At 45.0% G+C, this 18,569-nt stretch overlaps 1 protein-coding gene across 4 annotated transcripts in view; it reads left to right on the top strand.

Annotated features, from left to right (window-relative positions):
- The window catches only part of GTDC1 (glycosyltransferase like domain containing 1), a 219,954-nt gene extending 208,368 nt beyond the window's left edge, over positions 1-11,586 (top strand). For all 4 annotated transcript variants that reach the window (XM_073545575.1, XM_073545573.1, XM_073545576.1 and 1 more), the window contains one exon: positions 10,481-11,586. In XM_073545575.1, the coding sequence (XP_073401676.1) occupies positions 10,481-10,564 (84 nt within the window). In that variant the 3' untranslated portion in view covers positions 10,565-11,586. The remainder of the gene's footprint in view (positions 1-10,480) is intronic.
- The last annotated feature ends 6,983 nt before the right edge of the window (positions 11,587-18,569 follow it).

The raw sequence follows: 18,569 nt of genomic DNA, 5'->3' as shown, positions 1-18,569 counted from the left end.
GCCATGTCAATGTGCAAGACAAAAATGTAGCAGTAGATAACTGACATAGAACATGGCACCGTCCTATATTAATGTAGAGGTAGCACAACCGATGTTATTTCACTACATCCTAATTACCGAGGTTGAGGAGGCGCCGGCCTGAATTTTTCGTTTATTTTTCAGTACTCAATGAATGACGGGTCACTGTGTTCTCCTCATTAGACATGGACATTTACATCTCACACCTTCTCTTACATTCTGCCCCCAGCCAGTATTTTGTAGGTTGCATTAAGCTCAAGACAAATTATATTTCTTGCTCAGAAAACTTTCGAGTTCTCAGGAGGGGGGCAATTGCGGTTTGTCTTCCAACAGATTGCCTGACATAGCTGTTACAGACCTTCTGTTGTCTAATTCTTGTTACACTTTTTTATTCTAGATGTCATCTAATTACGCTCACTGTAGTGTTTATATCCATTTAAAAGACATCGGAGACGTTCAGAGATGACACACAAGATCACCTGATTTGGCGGTAGACAACCTGTTCAACTATAAGTCCCAGCATGTCCTCCTAAAGCAAAGGAAAGGTCACCTCAGAAGCTTGGGAGCCTGTCAGTGTATAATGTGGCTTCAAAGAAGGCTCCAGTCCTTTTAGGTGACCTTCTCCTAAGAAAAATCATACTGTTACTTGAAAAATATGAAACAAAACCATGTAGAACAGTATCATATAGACACCTGAGAGATCATAGACTCCGTAGTTATGACTCAAATGGAATCTTAAATGGACACTCCTAGATACCATATTAAACATCAGAAAAAGGGGAGTACACATCCAGTAATATCAAAAGATATACAAATTTATTAGCCACATAATAGATACAAAATAGTACTGACATAACATAAAAATACAAGAAAGATCAGCTAATTTATACTGCTAATGTCCTGACAAAAACAATATATAAAGTGCTAAGTGCTCTTTTAATTGTGGGCAAAATGAGATCCTGAGAATGGCCCCCAACACACTAGTGCTTACCCATCATGAATCAGGTCAGGACACGTGCAGCGCCGCCACCGACGCACGTTTCACCTCTTTCTCCAGGTGCGCACCCAATTGCAAGAGCACTTAGCACTTTATATATTGTTTTTGTCAGGACATTAGCAGTATAAATTACCTGCTCTTTCTTGTATTTTTATGTTATGTCAGTACTATTTTGTACCTATTATGTGGCTAATAAATTTGTACTACTGTTACTTGAAAAATCCCTGGACTTAGTTTCCAGAAATTATTTTTTAGATTAATATTCAAATGACGTGTCCAGAGCACCATGGATGGGATGCACAGTCCGGCGCATTTTACCATCAACCGTTTTGCCAAAAAAGTAAATCTAAGGCTACTTTCACATTAGTGTTTTTTAGCGCTGGGCTTCATGCGCAATAGAAACGCATGCAATAAACGCATCATGCGTTTTAACCAATTTCTAGCCATGTTAACTCTTAAAACGCATGCGATTTCAAACGCAGGCATGCGCACACCTGCATTCCCATAGACTGTAATGTGTTATTTTGTCGCATTCCGTGCACAATCGTTTTTTTGACGCCATTGGACGGACCCAAAAATGCAACAGGTTGCGTCGGGCGCGCCTAGGCGCACACTACAAAAAACGCGTGCGCACGAAAATGCATACGAACGTGTGCAAACGCTAGACCATGCGCCCGCCATGTTAAACATAGGGGCGCATGAATGCGAACGATGCGCTGCGCTAAAAAATGCTAATGTGAAACCAGCCTAAGGAGGTGCGGATGCAAAGACACATCATGCGCAGAGATGTCATGTGCAGACTTGGCAAGTACAGACACCCATGCGCAGCGTACACAATTTCATTGAGAGTCTTGGTGGCCTTCCAGTATCTTCGATGGAAAGAATAAATCCTTCTTCAGCCTTTTTCTTGCCTTTAAAAATACCAGTAAACCGCCAGACACTTATTTAAATCAGTGGTGTCCCACTGTATGGATATATTACAGAGCAATGGCTTCTATTCCCGTCAGTATTGTTGCTTGCACAGAATAGTGAATAGGACCGCTCCAGGCAAAAGGCTTATTTTGCACTTGTGCTGATACTGCAATAATCGGTGCATGCATGGGATTTCAGTGAAGACTGTGCTGATGGACATTGGTCCCGCCTCGGGCACCTGCAGAAATCTCCAAAACAAGAGTCCATGGAGTCTTATTGTGACTGTTCATGCATCCGCTACAAAAGGAGAAATGGCTGTGCATGCGCGGCGCTCAATTCATTTCTTTGGAGTTCTGAGCGTAGCACAGCACTATTGCTCAGCTATTATTTTATTTATTATACGTTGCTTATATAGCGCTATCTTATACTGCAGCGCCTTAGATACATTATTATTGCTGTCCCAAATGGAGCTCACAATCTAAATTCCCTATCAGTATGTTTCGGAGAAGTGAAGCAGAAGGAGCCGTGCATGCGCATCCATCTCTCCACTCTGCGTGAGGAAAGAAAACGGAGTTTTGAAAGCTATAAAGATGTTTGAAGAATTGAATCACCCGGGACAGGCATTCACTACATTCACTTTAAAGAGCCCAATCTTGCATATTACTGCCATTTTACTTGTGAGCCTAAACTCAAAAGTGACTTTTGCAAGCTTCTAAAAGATCACGGTAACTTTACTGCCCTGTTAAGTTTCAGGAGTCATTGAAAAAAAAGTCAGCGGGGTTCCTGGACAATTAGCTTTTCCAGCGAAGCTAAGGACTTATCATATGCCATGACTTATAACTAGTGTCAGTAGTACTTCAAGCGTCTTCCAAGAGCAGAGATCTAATTCTGCGTCCTATTTCAATTTGGATAATGCAAAATGCCATCTCTCCCTTCACTGCAGGAGACAGAAAACCTCCGAGCAGCCGGTGTGCTCTCTTCAGGGTGGAAGAATATGGCAGGGGAAAAGAAATGTTTGTAGCAAAAAAAAACGTAGTTACCACGATAAGGGGATCGGATAAATAGGGTGGCAGATGGATACACATTTGGTGAGAGGAAAGTACACATCCATTTATAATTTATGACACACACAATGGAAGAGAGACCTTTAGGTTGTAAACAGGGAACAAGTGATGGAGCCGAAGGAAAATTATGTTTGTTTTGAGTATTTCAAGTTATTGGCAACAGGAAGATCAGAGAGATTAAAAAATACAATGTTGAATGATACAAAAAAATTTTTTTTCCCTCCTGGGGTTTTTTATTTTTTGATAAATATTTGAGTGTCTCCCGATTTTAATTTGTTTGCACAGATCTCATTCCCACCAGTGGGAAGTTGGCATTCTGATATATACCAAAAGTGACAATTTTATGGACGGTTTGTAGAGGCGATACATGGATTACATTTTCTTTCACTTGTGTTGCAATTTTGCACAGAATTTCTTTTTTAAATTGTATCTTCTGTTCGGTATCGATCGGTACATTTAGATTTTGGAGGATGAGCGTTATGCGTAAGGCAAATGGCAAGTAAAAAGAAAATTAGTCTGATGTCAACTTTTAATGGTGGTCCAAGATGAGAGGGTTTGGTTGTTGCCCAGAAACGGCACCACTTTGGATTGTGGGCTTTGCCTCTTTTTTCTTAAATTTTCATGCAGAAAGCCTGACCTAAAGCTGGCCATACATATAAGACATCTGTTGGCCAAACACTGACTCAGCTGACATCTACCTTTCCCGACTGCCCCACACATATGAGACAACCACTGCTAGAGTCCTCTGACAGCGGCTTATCTCAATGCTAAATATAAAGTCAGCAGATCGAATCCTTCATTCTCCACCCATCAACCATCTGGGAAGTTGGGAAGTCTCTCTACACATTAGATGGTGCTCCGACCCTGTTTAAATCGGCATGGCGCATTCTTCTGACTTTTATGTAATGCGTAGAGGGTCTTAAGACTGACCTCATTCAAAATCCAGAGCTAACCCTCTCATCTCTAAGATTTCTCCAAAGCTGCATCAGTTCTCTGGAATGCGCTCACTTAGACAAATTTGCAAATCCCCAATTTTTACTGTGCCCTCAAACACCATCTTTTTAGACAGGATTTCACATTTCACCAATAGACTTTCCCTTCTTATTCTTTCGAACCTAATGCCTTCATTTAATAGTTTGTCCAAGCTCTTTAAAGAACCACTCAAGTGTTTTTTTTTTTGTTTTTTTTTAACAATGCTGGAGTGGTTCCCTGAACCTGGTTCTATACTTACCAGACATCAATTTCAGCTCTTCTCGGCGCCGTTCCAGTGCCACGCGACCATCTTGTGACCTCAACTTCTGCCTGACCGTAAATCAGACGTAATGATCACATGATCTCTATTCAAGTCTATGAGCCTTGTTCTGGCCCTCATAGACTTAAATTGAGTTGTGACTTCCCGATCATCCAGCAAACACTGGAGTGATCCCCCCCGGTCGCAAACTGCTGCAAAAAGACCGGAGTGGCGCCGATAAAAGGTGTAGATGGCGGCTGGCAAGTATAAGCCTAGGGCAGTGATCCCAACTCCGGTCCACAAGAGCAACCAACAGGTCATGTTTTCAGGATTTCCTTAGTATTGCACAGGTGATGGAATTCTTGCCTGTCCAGGTGATGCAATTATCACCTGAGCAATACTAAGGAAATCCTGAAAACGTGACCTGTTGGTTGCTCTTGAGGACCAGAGTTGGGGAACACTGGTCTAGGGGCAGGCAACTTAGATTAGTAGCACCGCTCCAGCGCAGTATAAAAAAAGCCTGCTGGAGTGGGGCTTTACGGGGATATAACGGTAAGTAGGATCTGTAGCTGGTTTAGTCTCCAGAACCAAAAATAAAAAAAAGTTGAGGAACCACTGCCTTAGTTGATATCTTCAATGGTATGTCTTTCCCGATGATGGACACAATATAGATTTGAGGCCACATGCAGCTTACGCGTCTTTTTCATAACCAATACTCTTCCATGCGGCTGCTTCTTGTACTCCTGCTCTACCCTATTTACTTGAATGAATTGCAGAACCAGATCTGGCCACATGCATATGGATGGTGCTGTATCATGTGCTGCAATGAAGGACTGCAGCGCACCACTTTTTTCTTATTCTGCAGATCCATAGTACACACCATGGTTGGACCTTCACCCATACGAAAGATGGACTATCAGTGTTTCCTTAATCTCTACTGTCATCAAAATGGGCCTGAGCACTTCTGGGAAATAAAGGATGACTTCATCTTAATATATGGCCACCAATTTATGCATAAACGTGCAACTTCCATATGAACCGGAGATGGTAACTGTGATGTTGTACTGGACCTACTAATCAGAAGATGGCAGCATGGCTGACAAGGGACGCCGGTCTACGGTCCAGACTGGTCCCGAATTACTAACATGGCAACTGGACCAGGGCCTTGCAAATTCTTTTGCTCAACTCCACCAAGAAGTAATAGTTATTCCTTTATTTTATAACATTCACAACTGTTGGACAAGTTTGTTTTTTTTAAAGTCCTGGAAAACCTCTTTATGGTTTATTGTCCCATTAATATGAATATGGTAGACTTGTCCATGATCCTCCAATATAGTGAAGGCTTCCAAAGACGAAGAAACTTCCAGCAAGACTACGATTTTCTGATTTATTTTTTTTTCTTTTTCTGTCTCTCTTTGCGTCATTTCCTTGATCCTTTCTCGATAGAGAACTTTCAGATCAGACGGCCATAGCTTGAGAAAAGAAGCAACACAAGAATTGCAGATTGTGCCTTGTCTCTGTCTGTCTGGAAATGAGGAGCACTCCTCAAGCTAATTAGGCCATGTTTGCATTGTGATATGATGAGCCACTTATCATATAGTCTGGTATCCATGTACAAATAATGTCTCCAGCCCGAAGGCACAAACATATCGGAGTCGTCTCTGCCACCAGCCGAGGCTGATTCTCATTGATGTGCAGCAAAACCGCACCGAGTCCTAATGATGCTTCCCAATCGCTCCGAAGACCGGACCATTGTCACTTAATGAAGACCAGCTTTCACATGCCGTAGCGGAGGCCTGTGAACTAGAATCAGCCGCGTCTCCATGTCTCACTTTAATATTTACCTTCATTGCTCATCTCCTTCCTGTTTCCTTTTGAGATATTTTTTTTTTTTATGTTTCTTTGCAGTTGCACATTTCACTCGCTTTCATTCTCTCGATGGTTTCTATAATTACCGCTTCAGGTAAAGCTCCCCTTTATTTGTTTAAAGGGACAGTAAACTAGGAATTGGGAAATGAATTGCAGTATTATGTGGAAATTGTATGGCCGTTATATGTGGGCTCTTAAAAGCCCCTTAGTGAAAATGGAAAGAGCTGGAGTCTGCAAGTTTGGAATGGGATGCTGGGGTCTGTCAGTGTGGAGGGGGATGCTGGGGTCTGTCAGTGTGGAGGGGGATGCTGGGGTCCGTCAGTGTGGAGGGGGATGCTGGGGTCCGTCAGTGTGGAGGGGGATGCTGGGGTCTGTCAGTGTGGAGAGGGGTGCTGGGGTCTGTCAGTGTGGAGAGGGGTGCTGGGGTCTGTCAGTGTGGAGAGGGGTGCTGGGGTCTGTCAGTGTGGAGAGGGGATGCTGGGGTCTGTCAGTGTGCTGGGGGGTGCTGGGGTCTGTCAGTGTGCTGGGGGGTGCTGGGGTCTGTCACTGTGCTGGGGGGTGCTGGGGTTTGTCAGTGTGGTGGGGGGTGCTGGGGTCTGTCAGTGTGGTGGTGGGTGCTGGGGTCTGTCAGTGTGCTGGGGGGGTGCTGGGGTCTGTCAGTGTGGTGGGGGTGCTGGGGTCTGTCAGTGTGGTGGTGGGTGCTGGGGTCTGTCAGTGTGCTGGGGGGTGCTGGGGTCTGTCAGTGTGGTGGGGGGGCTGGGGTCTGTCAGTGTGGAGGGGGGTGCTGGGGTCTGTCAGTGTGGTGGAGGGGTACTGGGGTCTGTCAGTGTGGTGGGGGGGTGCTGGGGTCTGTCAGTTTGGTGGGAGTGCTGGGGTCTGTCAGTGTTGAAGGGGGTGCTGGGGTTTGTCAGTGTGGTGGGGAGTGCTGGGGTCTGTCAGTGTGGAGGGGGGTGCTGGGGTTTGTCAGTGTAGTGGGGGGTGCTGGGGTCTGTGGGGGGGAGTGCTGGGGTTTGTCAGTGTGGTGGGGGGTGCTGGGGTCTGTCAGTGTGGGGGGGTGCTGGGGTCTGTCAGTGTGGTGGGGTTTCTCAGTGTGGTGGGGTGCTGAGGTCTGTCAGTGTGCTGGGGTCTGTCAGTGTGCTGGGGGGTGCTGGGGTCTGTCAGTGTGGAGGGCGTGGTGGGGGGTGCGGGGGTCTGTCAGTGTGGAGGGGGGTGCTGGGGGCTGTCAGTGTGGAGGGGGGTGATGGGGTCTGTCAGTGTGGTGAGGGGGTGCTGGGGTCTGTCAGTGTGGAGGGGGGTGCTGGGGTTTGTCAGTGTGGTGGGGGGTGCTGGGGTCTGTGGGGGGGAGTGCTGGGGTTTGTCAGTGTGGTGGGGGGTGCTGGGGTCTGTCAGTGTGGGGGGGTGCTGGGGTCTGTCAGTGTGGTGGGGTTTCTCAGTGTGGTGGGGTGCTGAGGTCTGTCAGTGTGCTGGGGTCTGTCAGTGTGCTGGGGGGTGCTGGGGTCTGTCAGTGTGGAGGGCGTGGTGGGGGGTGCGGGGGTCTGTCAGTGTGGAGGGGGGTGCTGGGGGCTGTCAGTGTGGAGGGGGGTGATGGGGTCTGTCAGTGTGGTGAGGGGGTGCTGGGGTCTGTCAGTGTGGTGGGGGTGCTGGGGTCTGACAGTGTGGTGGCGGGTGCGGGGGTCTGTCAGTGTGGAGTGGGGTGCTGGGGGCTGTCAGTGTGGAGGGGGGTGATGGGGTCTGTCAGTGTGGTGGGGGGTGCTGGGGGCTGTCTGTGGTGGGGGGGTGCTGGGGTCTGTCAGTGTAGTGGGGGGTGCTGGGGTCAGTCAGTGTGGTGGGGGGGTGCTGGGGTCTGTCAGTGTGGTGGTGGGTGCTGGGGTCTGTCAGTGTGGTGGGGGTGCTGGGGTCTGTCATTGTGGTGGGGGGTGCTGGGGTCTGTCAGTGTGGTGGGGGTGCTGGGGTCTGTCAGTGTGGTGGGGGGTGCTGGGGTCTGTCAGTGTGGTGGGGGTGCTGGGGTCTGTCAGTGTGGTGGGGGGTGCTGGGGTCTGTCAGTGTGGTGGGGGTGCTGGGGTCTGTCAGTGTGGTGGGGGGTGCTGGGGTCTGTCAGTGTGGTGGGGGTGCTGGGGTCTGTCAGTGTGGTGGGGGGTGCTGGGGTCTGTCAGTGTGGTGGGGGTGCTGGGGTCTGTCAGTGTGGTGGGGGGTGCTGGGGGTGCTGGGGTCTGTCAGTGTGGTGGGGGTGCTGGGGTCTGTCAGTGTGGTGGGGGGGTGCTGGGGTCTGTCAGTGTGGAGGGGGATGCTGGGGTCTGTCAGTGTGGTGGGGGGGTGCTGGGGTCTGTCAGTGTGGAGGGGAGTGCTGTGGTCTGTCAGTGTGGAGAGGGGTGCTGGGGTCTGTCAGTGTGGTGGGGGGTGCTGGGGTCTGTTAGTGTGGAGAGGGTTGCTGGGGTCTGTCAGTGTGGTGGGGGTGCTGGGGTCTGTCAGTGTGGAGGGGGGTGCTGGGGTCTGTCAGTGTGGAGGGGGGTGCTGGTTCCAAGGGTGTGGATGGTGGTAATGGGTTCTGCAAGTGTGGAAGGGTATGCTGGGATCCTTATGTATGGATGGGGATGCTAGTGTGGAGGAGCCATTTCCGCAAATGTGGTGGGGGTGCTGAGGTCCGCAATTGTGAAGGGAATGCTTTGGTCCGCAAATGTGAAGTGGGCACTGCTTCTGCTTGTGTGGAGGGTCGATGGGTTCTGCAATTGTAGAGGGGGGCGCTGGGCTCCTCAAATGTGAAGTGGGGCCCTGCATCTGCAAGTGTGGAAGGAGGTGCTGGGGTCTGCAATTGTGGAGGGGGTGTTTCTGCAAATGTGGTGGGGGGTGTTGGGGTCCAAAAATTGTGGAGAGTGTTGCTGGGGTCCACAGTGTGAAACGGGGCACTGCATCTACAAGTGTTTAGGAGTGGTGCAGAGGTCCGCAACTGTGAAGGAGGAATTGTGTCTGCAAGTGTGGAGGTGGGTTTTGGGGTCTGCAAGTGTGGAAGGGGATGCTGGGATTCGTAACTGTGAAGTTGGCTCAAGAACCAGTGTCTGCCCCACATGCAACAGATGCTGATTATGTTACACAGCTGGCATGTATCTTGAAAAGCAGCAACCAGAGTTCTCTCTGATCACTGCCGTTCAATCATTTTGATGCCGCTGTCAATCTGACGACGATATTTAAATGGAACAGTGTGGGATGATAGTGAGTCACAGTGGTAATCCGGGTCTGCTGAAGGGCTGAACCTCAGTGGATTTACACAATGTAGTATTACAGTTTATCCAACAAGCGATCAAAGGAGCACAGGTTCAAGTTCCCTAAGGAGTCTAAAAAAAAAAAAAAGTTAAATAAAAATATTTAAAAATTCAAATCTGGGGTGATTTAAACTTTTATATTTTTTAGACTTTTCCGTTAAAATTAAAGAATTGAAAAAAAAAAAAAAACATTTGATGTCACCGTGTCCCTGAAACATAACCCATAAAGAGAAAAAAGACCCAAAAAGTCAAAATATTGCTTTTTTCAGTCGCCACACGTCTCTAAAAAATACAATATAAAGTGATCGAAACTTATGTATCCATAATTAGTATAAACAAAACTGTGAGCTAGCCACACGAAAAAAAACAACTCTCACAGTTCAATCAACGGGGAAAAAATGACTTTTGTCACCATGATTACTCTGATAACTCCCAGACATCATCCTCACTGTCCCCATCGGGGCTCATAATCTACATTCCCTATCAGTATGTCTTTGGAGTGTGGGAGGAAACCGGAGAATCCGGAAGACACCCAGGCAAACACGGGGAGAACATACAGACTAGTTCTTGGTGAGAGTTGAACCCAGGTGTATCTATGTGCACACGTCATACATCTTGGTCGCCTTTTGTTAGAATGGATCAGTGGTGTACATTGTTTCCTTGGGTCCTGGCTTCAAATATTTATATATTTTTTATTTCCACTATCCAGTAAGTTTTATAATTTTATCTAGCAAATTTAAAGTCACAACACTAGAAACCCAAAAGAAATAAAAACAATAATGCATGCATATATATGTGAATCTATAGATGTAAATCTTCAGGGTTTATGCGATATTCTGGCTCATCCAGTGCTGGATTAGAGTCATGTGATTGTATTTGTATTTAGTCTTGGATATTTTCCTGTTTTGCGTTTCTGTATATATACAATATATGCCGTTCGCGGCCTCCGGTGATACAACGTATTATTTATAGAAGGAGACTGTAAATCTGCGCTGATGCAATATGGTCATGTTTAGAAATTGCTCATTTTTCAGGATGTAAGTCTCCCCACCGCTCAACCACTTGTCGCCAAACCGTTAATATCTTTTCTTTCCTTTTTTTTTTTCTTTTTCTTCTCTCTCTCCCTCCGCAGGGTGAGACGGCTCCATATTCCTGGGCATCTCTGAGCGGTGAATTCAGGTCTCTCCTAACAGCAGAACCCAGGAACGATCCGTGACAGATGGGGCGAAGTCACAAACTTGCAGCCTCAGGCGAAATCAAGTCGAAACTTTCCAGAGTGTGCCCATATTTACCTGATCGGAGAAGGGGGGGGGACACACAAAAAAAACCTCCAGATTCCGCACAGGAAGCCGATCCTGCCGACACAAAGCCATCTGCCACAAACGTGTGGCCACCACCACTACTACCACTATCATCGTCCTCACTCCGACGATGCACATTCCTCCAACCGTCAGGATGCTTGCACATGTCTTCCGCTTCATATGCTGGAGAGAAATGATGCAAAAAAAAAAGAAAAATCTCTGTGGCCTGTTGTATAACGGCCCTCATGTATCCCATATGTGGTGCCACATTGAATTTCCGGATAAATCTCTTTTTATCCTTTGTACTGGATGACATGGTGCCTGAATTCTTTCTTTCTTTTTTTTGTTTTTCGCCGACTCGATGGCAGCCAAAGCTCCGGCTTCAAACATTCACACTTGGCTGGATTTCTACCTATGCTGCCAGGTTATCGTCGGAGCCTTATTGTGTCCTCAAAGGGCCACAGGGTCTAAAAGGAGGATCAGAGTGTGACCAGGCTAAATGGGGCAGCCATCCATGAATTGTTTCGCAGTGACGGTGTCGTCATTTTTGTTTTTTTGCAAATTAATGACTCCCTGGCACGGCGGTTTTTAAGTGAAGGTATTAATGAGAGGTCTGGCAGGTATTCCCAGGATTCTCAGAGTTACATTTGCATTTAATTAATCTTAAAGAAAGCTGCAAGATAAACAGCTGTAATTCATAGTAACAGGGGAAATCTGCTGCACAGTGCCATCTATCCGATAAACTCGACGCGCAGACACTTGTTTTTGGAGTGAACACATAAAAGAAGGGGGGACGGTCGACTTTACATCTATTTTTCTAACACTTTCCAGATAACCAGAATCTTCAGATTATTTATCATCGCTGGATTTTTTTAATTTTTTTTATTACCGTAATGTTTTAAGATTCCAAACTCAATAAAGAGATTTATGCAAATGTCGGCAGAACGGCTTTATTTGTTACATGTGTGCAACGAGACGAAGGGGCGACAACTGCAAAACCCAATATCTATAAATGAAAAGATTGTTTTAATGCATCTGTATTGCTTTAATGGGATGGAATATATATATATATATTTATTATTATTACTTTTTTTGTTTCTTCTATGCAAATTATAATATAAGCAATGGTTAATATCTGGTGTCGCTTATTCCAGTCCCCGATCTATCAGCCATAAATGTGATATATAGTTATCTCTAACTGCGGAGGACCTAGCGTCTCCACACATTACAATGTAAAATGGAACTGTGTAATACCTCATTTCCCCTGTAGGGGTGCTGCAGGGAAATTAAACACTTACTGCAGCCTTATCTTACAGACTTTGACTGATCCATAGACACACTGTGATCAGAGGACTCTTCAAAGAAAAAGGATTGAAGTGAACAGACCCCTTTAAATGGGTTTTCTTAGTCAAGTTGATTAAAAGGTAAGTCCTTTTTTAGCTGATTCCTGAAAGGTGAACCGCTAGGACCTTCACTGATGCCAAGAATGATGCCCTGAAATGCCATTCATTGTGGCACCCCGTTATTACGATCGTTGGTGTCCCAGCAGTCAGACTTCCAGAAATTAGCAAGCTACCACCTATCTGTTGGGACAACCATTGATCACAAGAACGAGGTCCCTTGTGAATTGAGCGGGGATGATCATGCGCAGCGCACCACTCCCATAGGTGTGAGTGGAGCATGAGCAGCACAGCTTCATTAATATGGGAATTTAAGACTCTGATTCTCAAGATCAGTAAAGGTACAAGGGATTGGACCCCCAACACTCAACAGATTTGTCATCTATCCTGTGAGGGATAATGAATAGGGGATAACTTCTAACATCGGTAGAACCCTTTAAGGATGTACGATCATTGGGGGTTCCAATGCCATGAGTCCATGGTCTCCCAAATATAGTGGATCTATAACACAGCGATGCTCCTCATGACTCAGGTTTCTCAGTGGCCACTTGGCCAAGGACAGAATCCCTTGCTTTTTTTCACACTGCCAGGGTATTTAATTTGGCTGCCTCCTCCATTCCTCTCTAGAGGGAGCTACAGAGTTTACTGCAGACAGATTTGCTCCCCCTAGTGGTGGCAGATGAATGTTAACTTTTTGATATGCAGGGTACTTGGAGCTCTGTCTTAGACAAATGGAGGTTCGATCACCAGATAGATATAAAAAGAAATTAATCTTTGACCTAAAGAGGAGATGATATTCCGAGTAGTAACACATTGTTTTTGAAAGTATAGCTCTTATGTATGTGTATTAGTAGTACATGATACTCTCTTTTCCAGCGAACTTGTGACCTAACGGAGAACTGCAACAGGAGATGGTGATGTAGTTGGATGCAAAGTAGCCAATGACATCATTCATAAAACCACAAAATAAGTGATGTCAGCAGTGATGTCACAAAGGGCTTATATAATGGCTCCTAAAATAATATTCTTTACAGAATGAAGTACGATGGAATCATGGCTGATTAAGTGTGAAGCATATGAATAGTTCATGTATTAATAATTTTATGACATGTGAATGTGTCTTTTAATATCACACATCACATGCTTCTCATTAATCACATCATCAGAGCCCTTGCGGGTATATTCACTTGAATCCTTTTTATTTTTTTTTTTTATAGACGTGTTCACTGACTATAATCAAGTTGCTTCAGCGATCAGCTGTAATCAGAGTTGGTGCGATTTGATTTGCAGAACGCGTTTCAGGAGCAGTATCTGTGGATGCTGGATGGACGCCCTGACAGACTCCTCTTTCCTACCTGCATCCACCACTCCTCTTTTTATTTGCCTGCCTGGTGCGACGTCACGCCACATTGATGATATCAGAATGAGTTAACTGAGAATCTGTCAGTGAGCTCATTCTTGTGGTGGAGTTTGTAAATTTTTCATCAGAATGTATTATCGAATGTTAATGTTTATCAAATGTATGATCGTTGGGAGTCCAACTGGTTCACTAGATGGCTCCAGGCCACCGAACAATGGTTTGGACGACTCTCTCATGCACAGAAGCGCTCCTTTTCCTTAGTGCTCCTGTGTTCTCTATCAGAGAGCCACTGCCAGACATCTCTGATGGCGCCTTATCTCTTAGAGAACCAAAGGATCAGCAGTCATTAAAGGGTATGTCCAGGACATTTATGAAAAAACAAAAAATGTGTAATTGCTACTTACCTACCTGTTGTGCTCTGCGTCGTTCTTCCCCGGCACAGAGCGGTTATAGACGGTCTTGCCAGCGATTCAGCTGCCTCTGCTGACGTCGCTTCAACAGAGCGGCTGCTCCTGTTCCATTCCACTCTGTCAACGACGCGTGCTTTTTGTCTTCATTTTGCTTGACAGTTGGCTCCAGCAGTTAGGCAGCGGGAATCCAGCTGTCAATCTGAATGACATTGGAAGTCCCGCTCTGTCAAAAGAGAGGAGTGGAAGAGAAACCACCGCTCTGTCGACGTGATGTTAGCAGAGGCAGCTGAATCACTGGCAGGAGCGTCTGTAACCTTTCTGCGCCGAAGACTTCCACCCCAGTAGTCCGGAAATGGTGCAGTGGTCGCACATTGTCAATGCCTTACCACTCACATGCAGACATGGAATCCCTATTTTCAAGATTGATGGAAAGTCCCTGCAATCGGACCCCCACTGATCGTACAGGAATCACCTATTCTCTTAGCAGATCGTGCTGAGCTGTTTAATTTTCAGCTATTACCACATTCAACCAAATTTTAAGCTTTCTACTGGATTCCCTACAAGTCATGTCGTCTTTTGTATCTGATTTTAATTTATTCAGATATATAGTTCATGTAGAACTACAGATCCCAGCATGCTACAATATTTTACCCCTATTTTTAAGGGTCACCCTCAAGTAGTGCTGCATGCAGAAGTGAGGAATGTTGCGGGGTGCTGTGTACGATTTATGGCCTCATTCTGACGCTGGTTCGGGTTCTTGGGAAGCGGCGCTGCCCGTAGTGCTGTCATCATCTCTGATAACATTCCCTCGGTTGGTTTCTGTTCTCTGGCTGCTGCTCGCAGTTGGCATTTGCCCCTGGAACGCAAGAGTCGTGGTATGAGGCCAGGAAAATGTGCGCTGCCATAACACAGGAGTAGGGGGGGAAAGCGAGGAGGGTGGAGAGAGCAGATGATACATAACTAGTCGCTCCAGTCTCAGATACTTTCTAATGACGGGGAATGGGGTCAGTGCATTCTGTGTACATTAGCTAAATAAACAGGGACTTAAGGGTACACTGACAGCTGACAACCTCCTGTCCTGGACTGTGCCCACGTGGTCCCATTATCAGCTCCTGCGATATGGTGTATCCCCTTTCGTGTGTGCAATTTGAGTACGTGGATACAATTCACATATTCGCTTATTGTGTCGTCATGTTAAAACAACACGTAATACTGTATCTACATGGCATATATTGCATATGTGTCCTTTTTGCAGGCAACTGTGTAGTACTTCATTTACCCTTTGGGGGTGCTGCAGAGAAACTGAATACCATACTTGCTGCCGTCTTAGAAGGACCCTTCTGTTTCATTAAAATCAAAGATTATGGATCTAAATGTGAGAGATTGATAGATGTTAGCTAGATGTAAGATAGAAACTTGTGAGATGGTTGGATCAGTTTGATAGAGATACTGTAACATCCATGTCAATGCTCGTTCCTTCTGATTCTGTCGCCAGGTGCTGCCTTTGTTGCAAACAACATTGGGCAGCAATGCAGCAGTTCTGTTTAATATTCTGGGGCTTGTGGTGCCGACCAGATAGGTAGCATGGGTTTAATTTCTAAACATGTTTTTTTCTTGCCTTCGGGTGAGCTACACACTTTACAAAGTCATTAATCCCTGTTTCCAGTTGCCAGTTATAAGTTCTACTTATCCTGGTTCACTCCTGTTTCTCTGCTCATTCTCAGCTAGTTTGATTCCTGTTATTAACCCTGCCTCTCGCTAATCTACTGCCTGACAACTTTGTTCTTATCCAGCCCTGCTTCACTACCCAGTAGCACCTTCGTGGAGTCAACCCAGGGGTCCCAGCGTAAGTCCTGATCCCTGTAGAAGAGTTAAAAGGTGAAGACCAAAGTTCCTTTAGGAGATGCTAGATGGTGTGGTACAGCTAATCCTGTCCGTTAAATACCTTTGAAGTCTTGCCAGTCTTCCACTGATGGTGTTCTCTGTCAGTGTTACCAGACAATAAAATTATGGATCTATCATAAACAAATGCAGGTGCTATGCCAGTTAATTCAGGACCTTGCAGAGTGCATTCAACATATTGAAGACACTCAGATACTTTGTTTATATCTGCGAATTTTTCAAACGTCTTTCCATGTGGTATACCTGAGGTATTTCAGAATTTTGCAGATATTTTTTCTGTGCTTGAATCTGAAAAATTACCTCCTCCCAGAGATTATGATTGTCCCATTGATTTGGAACAAAACTCCCACCTTGCCAAGGGTAAACTATATAACCTTTCTGGTCATTAATGTCAGATCGTGAAAAATGATGTAACAGACATTGGGTTAAAAGGGTTTAACAGACCGTCCACGTCACCAGAAGGGGCAGACTTTTTTTTGTTGGTAGAAAATATGGTGGTCTCAGACCATATATTGACTAATGGAAACTCGGCAAGATCACTAAAAAATCAGAATCCTCTCATCCGTGATCTCTATAACCAGCTGTTGGGAGCCCATTGGTTCACCAAACTTGATCTGAGAGGGAGTATAACTTTATCTGTATTAAGGAAGGGGATGAGTGAAAAACAGCATTTTACACACCTGACTGTCACTATGAGTATTTTTCGATGCCCTTCGGGGCTGTTTTTCAAAATTTTGTCAATCCATATTCAGAGATAAAAGTAGTCAATATGTGGTTGTTTATGTGGACGACTTCCTTGTTTATTCACTCGATTACACTTCAAAGAAACAATTTACTATTTGCAAAACTTAAACAATTTTTTAGCTCAAGAAGTAAAGTTCCTGGGATATGTCTTGTCCGAAGAGGAGAAAAGTCCAGCTCTTTGCCAAGATGTAGTCAATTTAATGCAAGAGCAGAGGACCCAGCTCCATGAACTAACAAATTGTCTTTATTGGGAAATAGACACAAATCCAGTGAAAAAAAGGGTTAAAATGTCATTGTTATGCACCTGAAACTCACAGATCTTTTACTATGCTATTGTTGAGGATACTGTAGTCATGCTACTGACATGAAAATCTAACCCTTTTTTCACTCAAATCACCAATAAAGACATTTTGTAAGTTAATGAATCTGGATCCTCTACTCCTTGCATTCTACGTCTTGTGCGCCAAAGTTTCCAACTGGATCCCTCTAAGGTCCATACAATTAAGGAGTGGTTACAACTCAAATCCCTGAAAGCTTTGCAGTGCTTTTTGGAGTTTGCTAATTACTATTGTATATTTATTATGTTTTTTTCCAAAATTGCTAAATCGCTGTTTTATATAAGAAGGGTGGCTGATGTGGTTAATTGGAAACCACAGGCTGTCCACACCTATACTGAGTTAAAGGAACTTTTCTCATAGACCCTTTATTGGTCTAGCAGAGAACGTCCTTTTGTAGTGGAAGTAGATACCTCATAGGTTGGAGTGGTGTTTTCACAAGGTACTCCTTACACCTTTTTTGCAATCAAGTGGACCTTTGAAAAATGACGCCACTTCCTATAAGGTTCCAAACATAAAGTTAATTATCATGGACCACAAAAATCATATGTATCTCAAGTCAGCCAAGCGGCTAATCCCTAGACAAGCTAGATGCTCCTTATTCTTGTTTTGGTTTGATATGGTGATGAGACTGAGTACTAAAACTTGTTAAAACTGATTCTCTCTCTGTTAGTTTTTGTCCATCTGAAAGCGATGATTCTGAACAAGTTCCCATTCTAGCTGAGGTCATAGTTGTGTCTTCTCTTTCCCTGGATCTTATGTTGGAGTTGCATAGATCTCAAAGAGTTTGCGCTTGAAATTACTTCCACCCCAAAATTATTTGTTTCTCCACAGTTTTATCTGCCAGTCCTTTGGGATTAACAATATTATCCGACTGATAACCAAGAACTTTTGATGGCCAACCATTGTTTGGCATTGAAAGGAATGTATTATGGCATGTGCCCCAAACCTGCCCTGTGACTTCTTCAGTCCTTGTGTACTCACAAAGGTTCTTGGAGTCATTTCACTATGGACTTCATTACTGATCTGCAGCTACTGAAGGGAACTCTGATTTCTGGGTGGTGATGGTTATACAGATGAGCGAATTTGTTCTGATTTTGTCCCCGAATCTGATTTTGACATATTCGAGCCGAATGTTTGTCTTATGATTGGTTCTGAACATATTCGGTAATTTCTACTCCCATTGACTCTAATGAGGATCTGCTGTGTTCGACAAATATTGCAAAAACAATATTCGATTCCGATTTGTATTTGGAACCGAATCCGAACAAATTCACTCCTCTCTAGTGATGGACAGGTTTAGCAGACCATTTAATTTTATTCCTCGGATATCTAACACCCACACCCTTAAGTAAGTTATTCATTAAATTGTGCATTTTAATGAGAATTCTGGAAAATGTTGTTTCTGACCTTAACACTTTGTTGCCAAATTCCGGAGGGCATTCAGTTATAAAATCAATTTTGAATTGTCCTTTTCCTTTTCATCTGCCTACCTCTTGGAGACCAATAGTTGACTGAATGTGCCAATGAGACACTCAAGCAATATCTTCAGTGTTATATCGCTGATCATCAGTCTGACTGGGTAGATGTTACGCTTAAGGTTGTGGAACCACTGTGCCACGGTCCGGGGAGAGCCTGGAAGGGGCATAATTAAGGAAACACCTGACTTCACTAGAGCTGCTGATGGTGGGGTTAGACATGGCTACTGGTGAATACCAGGTGCTACTGCAGGATGGACCCAAGGAGCCGTGGCAGCTGACTCGCAAGGG

This window comes from Dendrobates tinctorius, unplaced genomic scaffold (genome assembly GCF_039654945.1).
Source record: "Dendrobates tinctorius isolate UK_male_01 unplaced genomic scaffold, ASM3965494v1 ptg000143l, whole genome shotgun sequence".
NCBI lineage: Eukaryota > Metazoa > Chordata > Amphibia > Anura > Dendrobatidae > Dendrobates > Dendrobates tinctorius.
The sequence above is the reverse complement of the archived record's forward strand: the minus strand, read 5'-3'. Positions and strand labels throughout refer to the sequence as shown.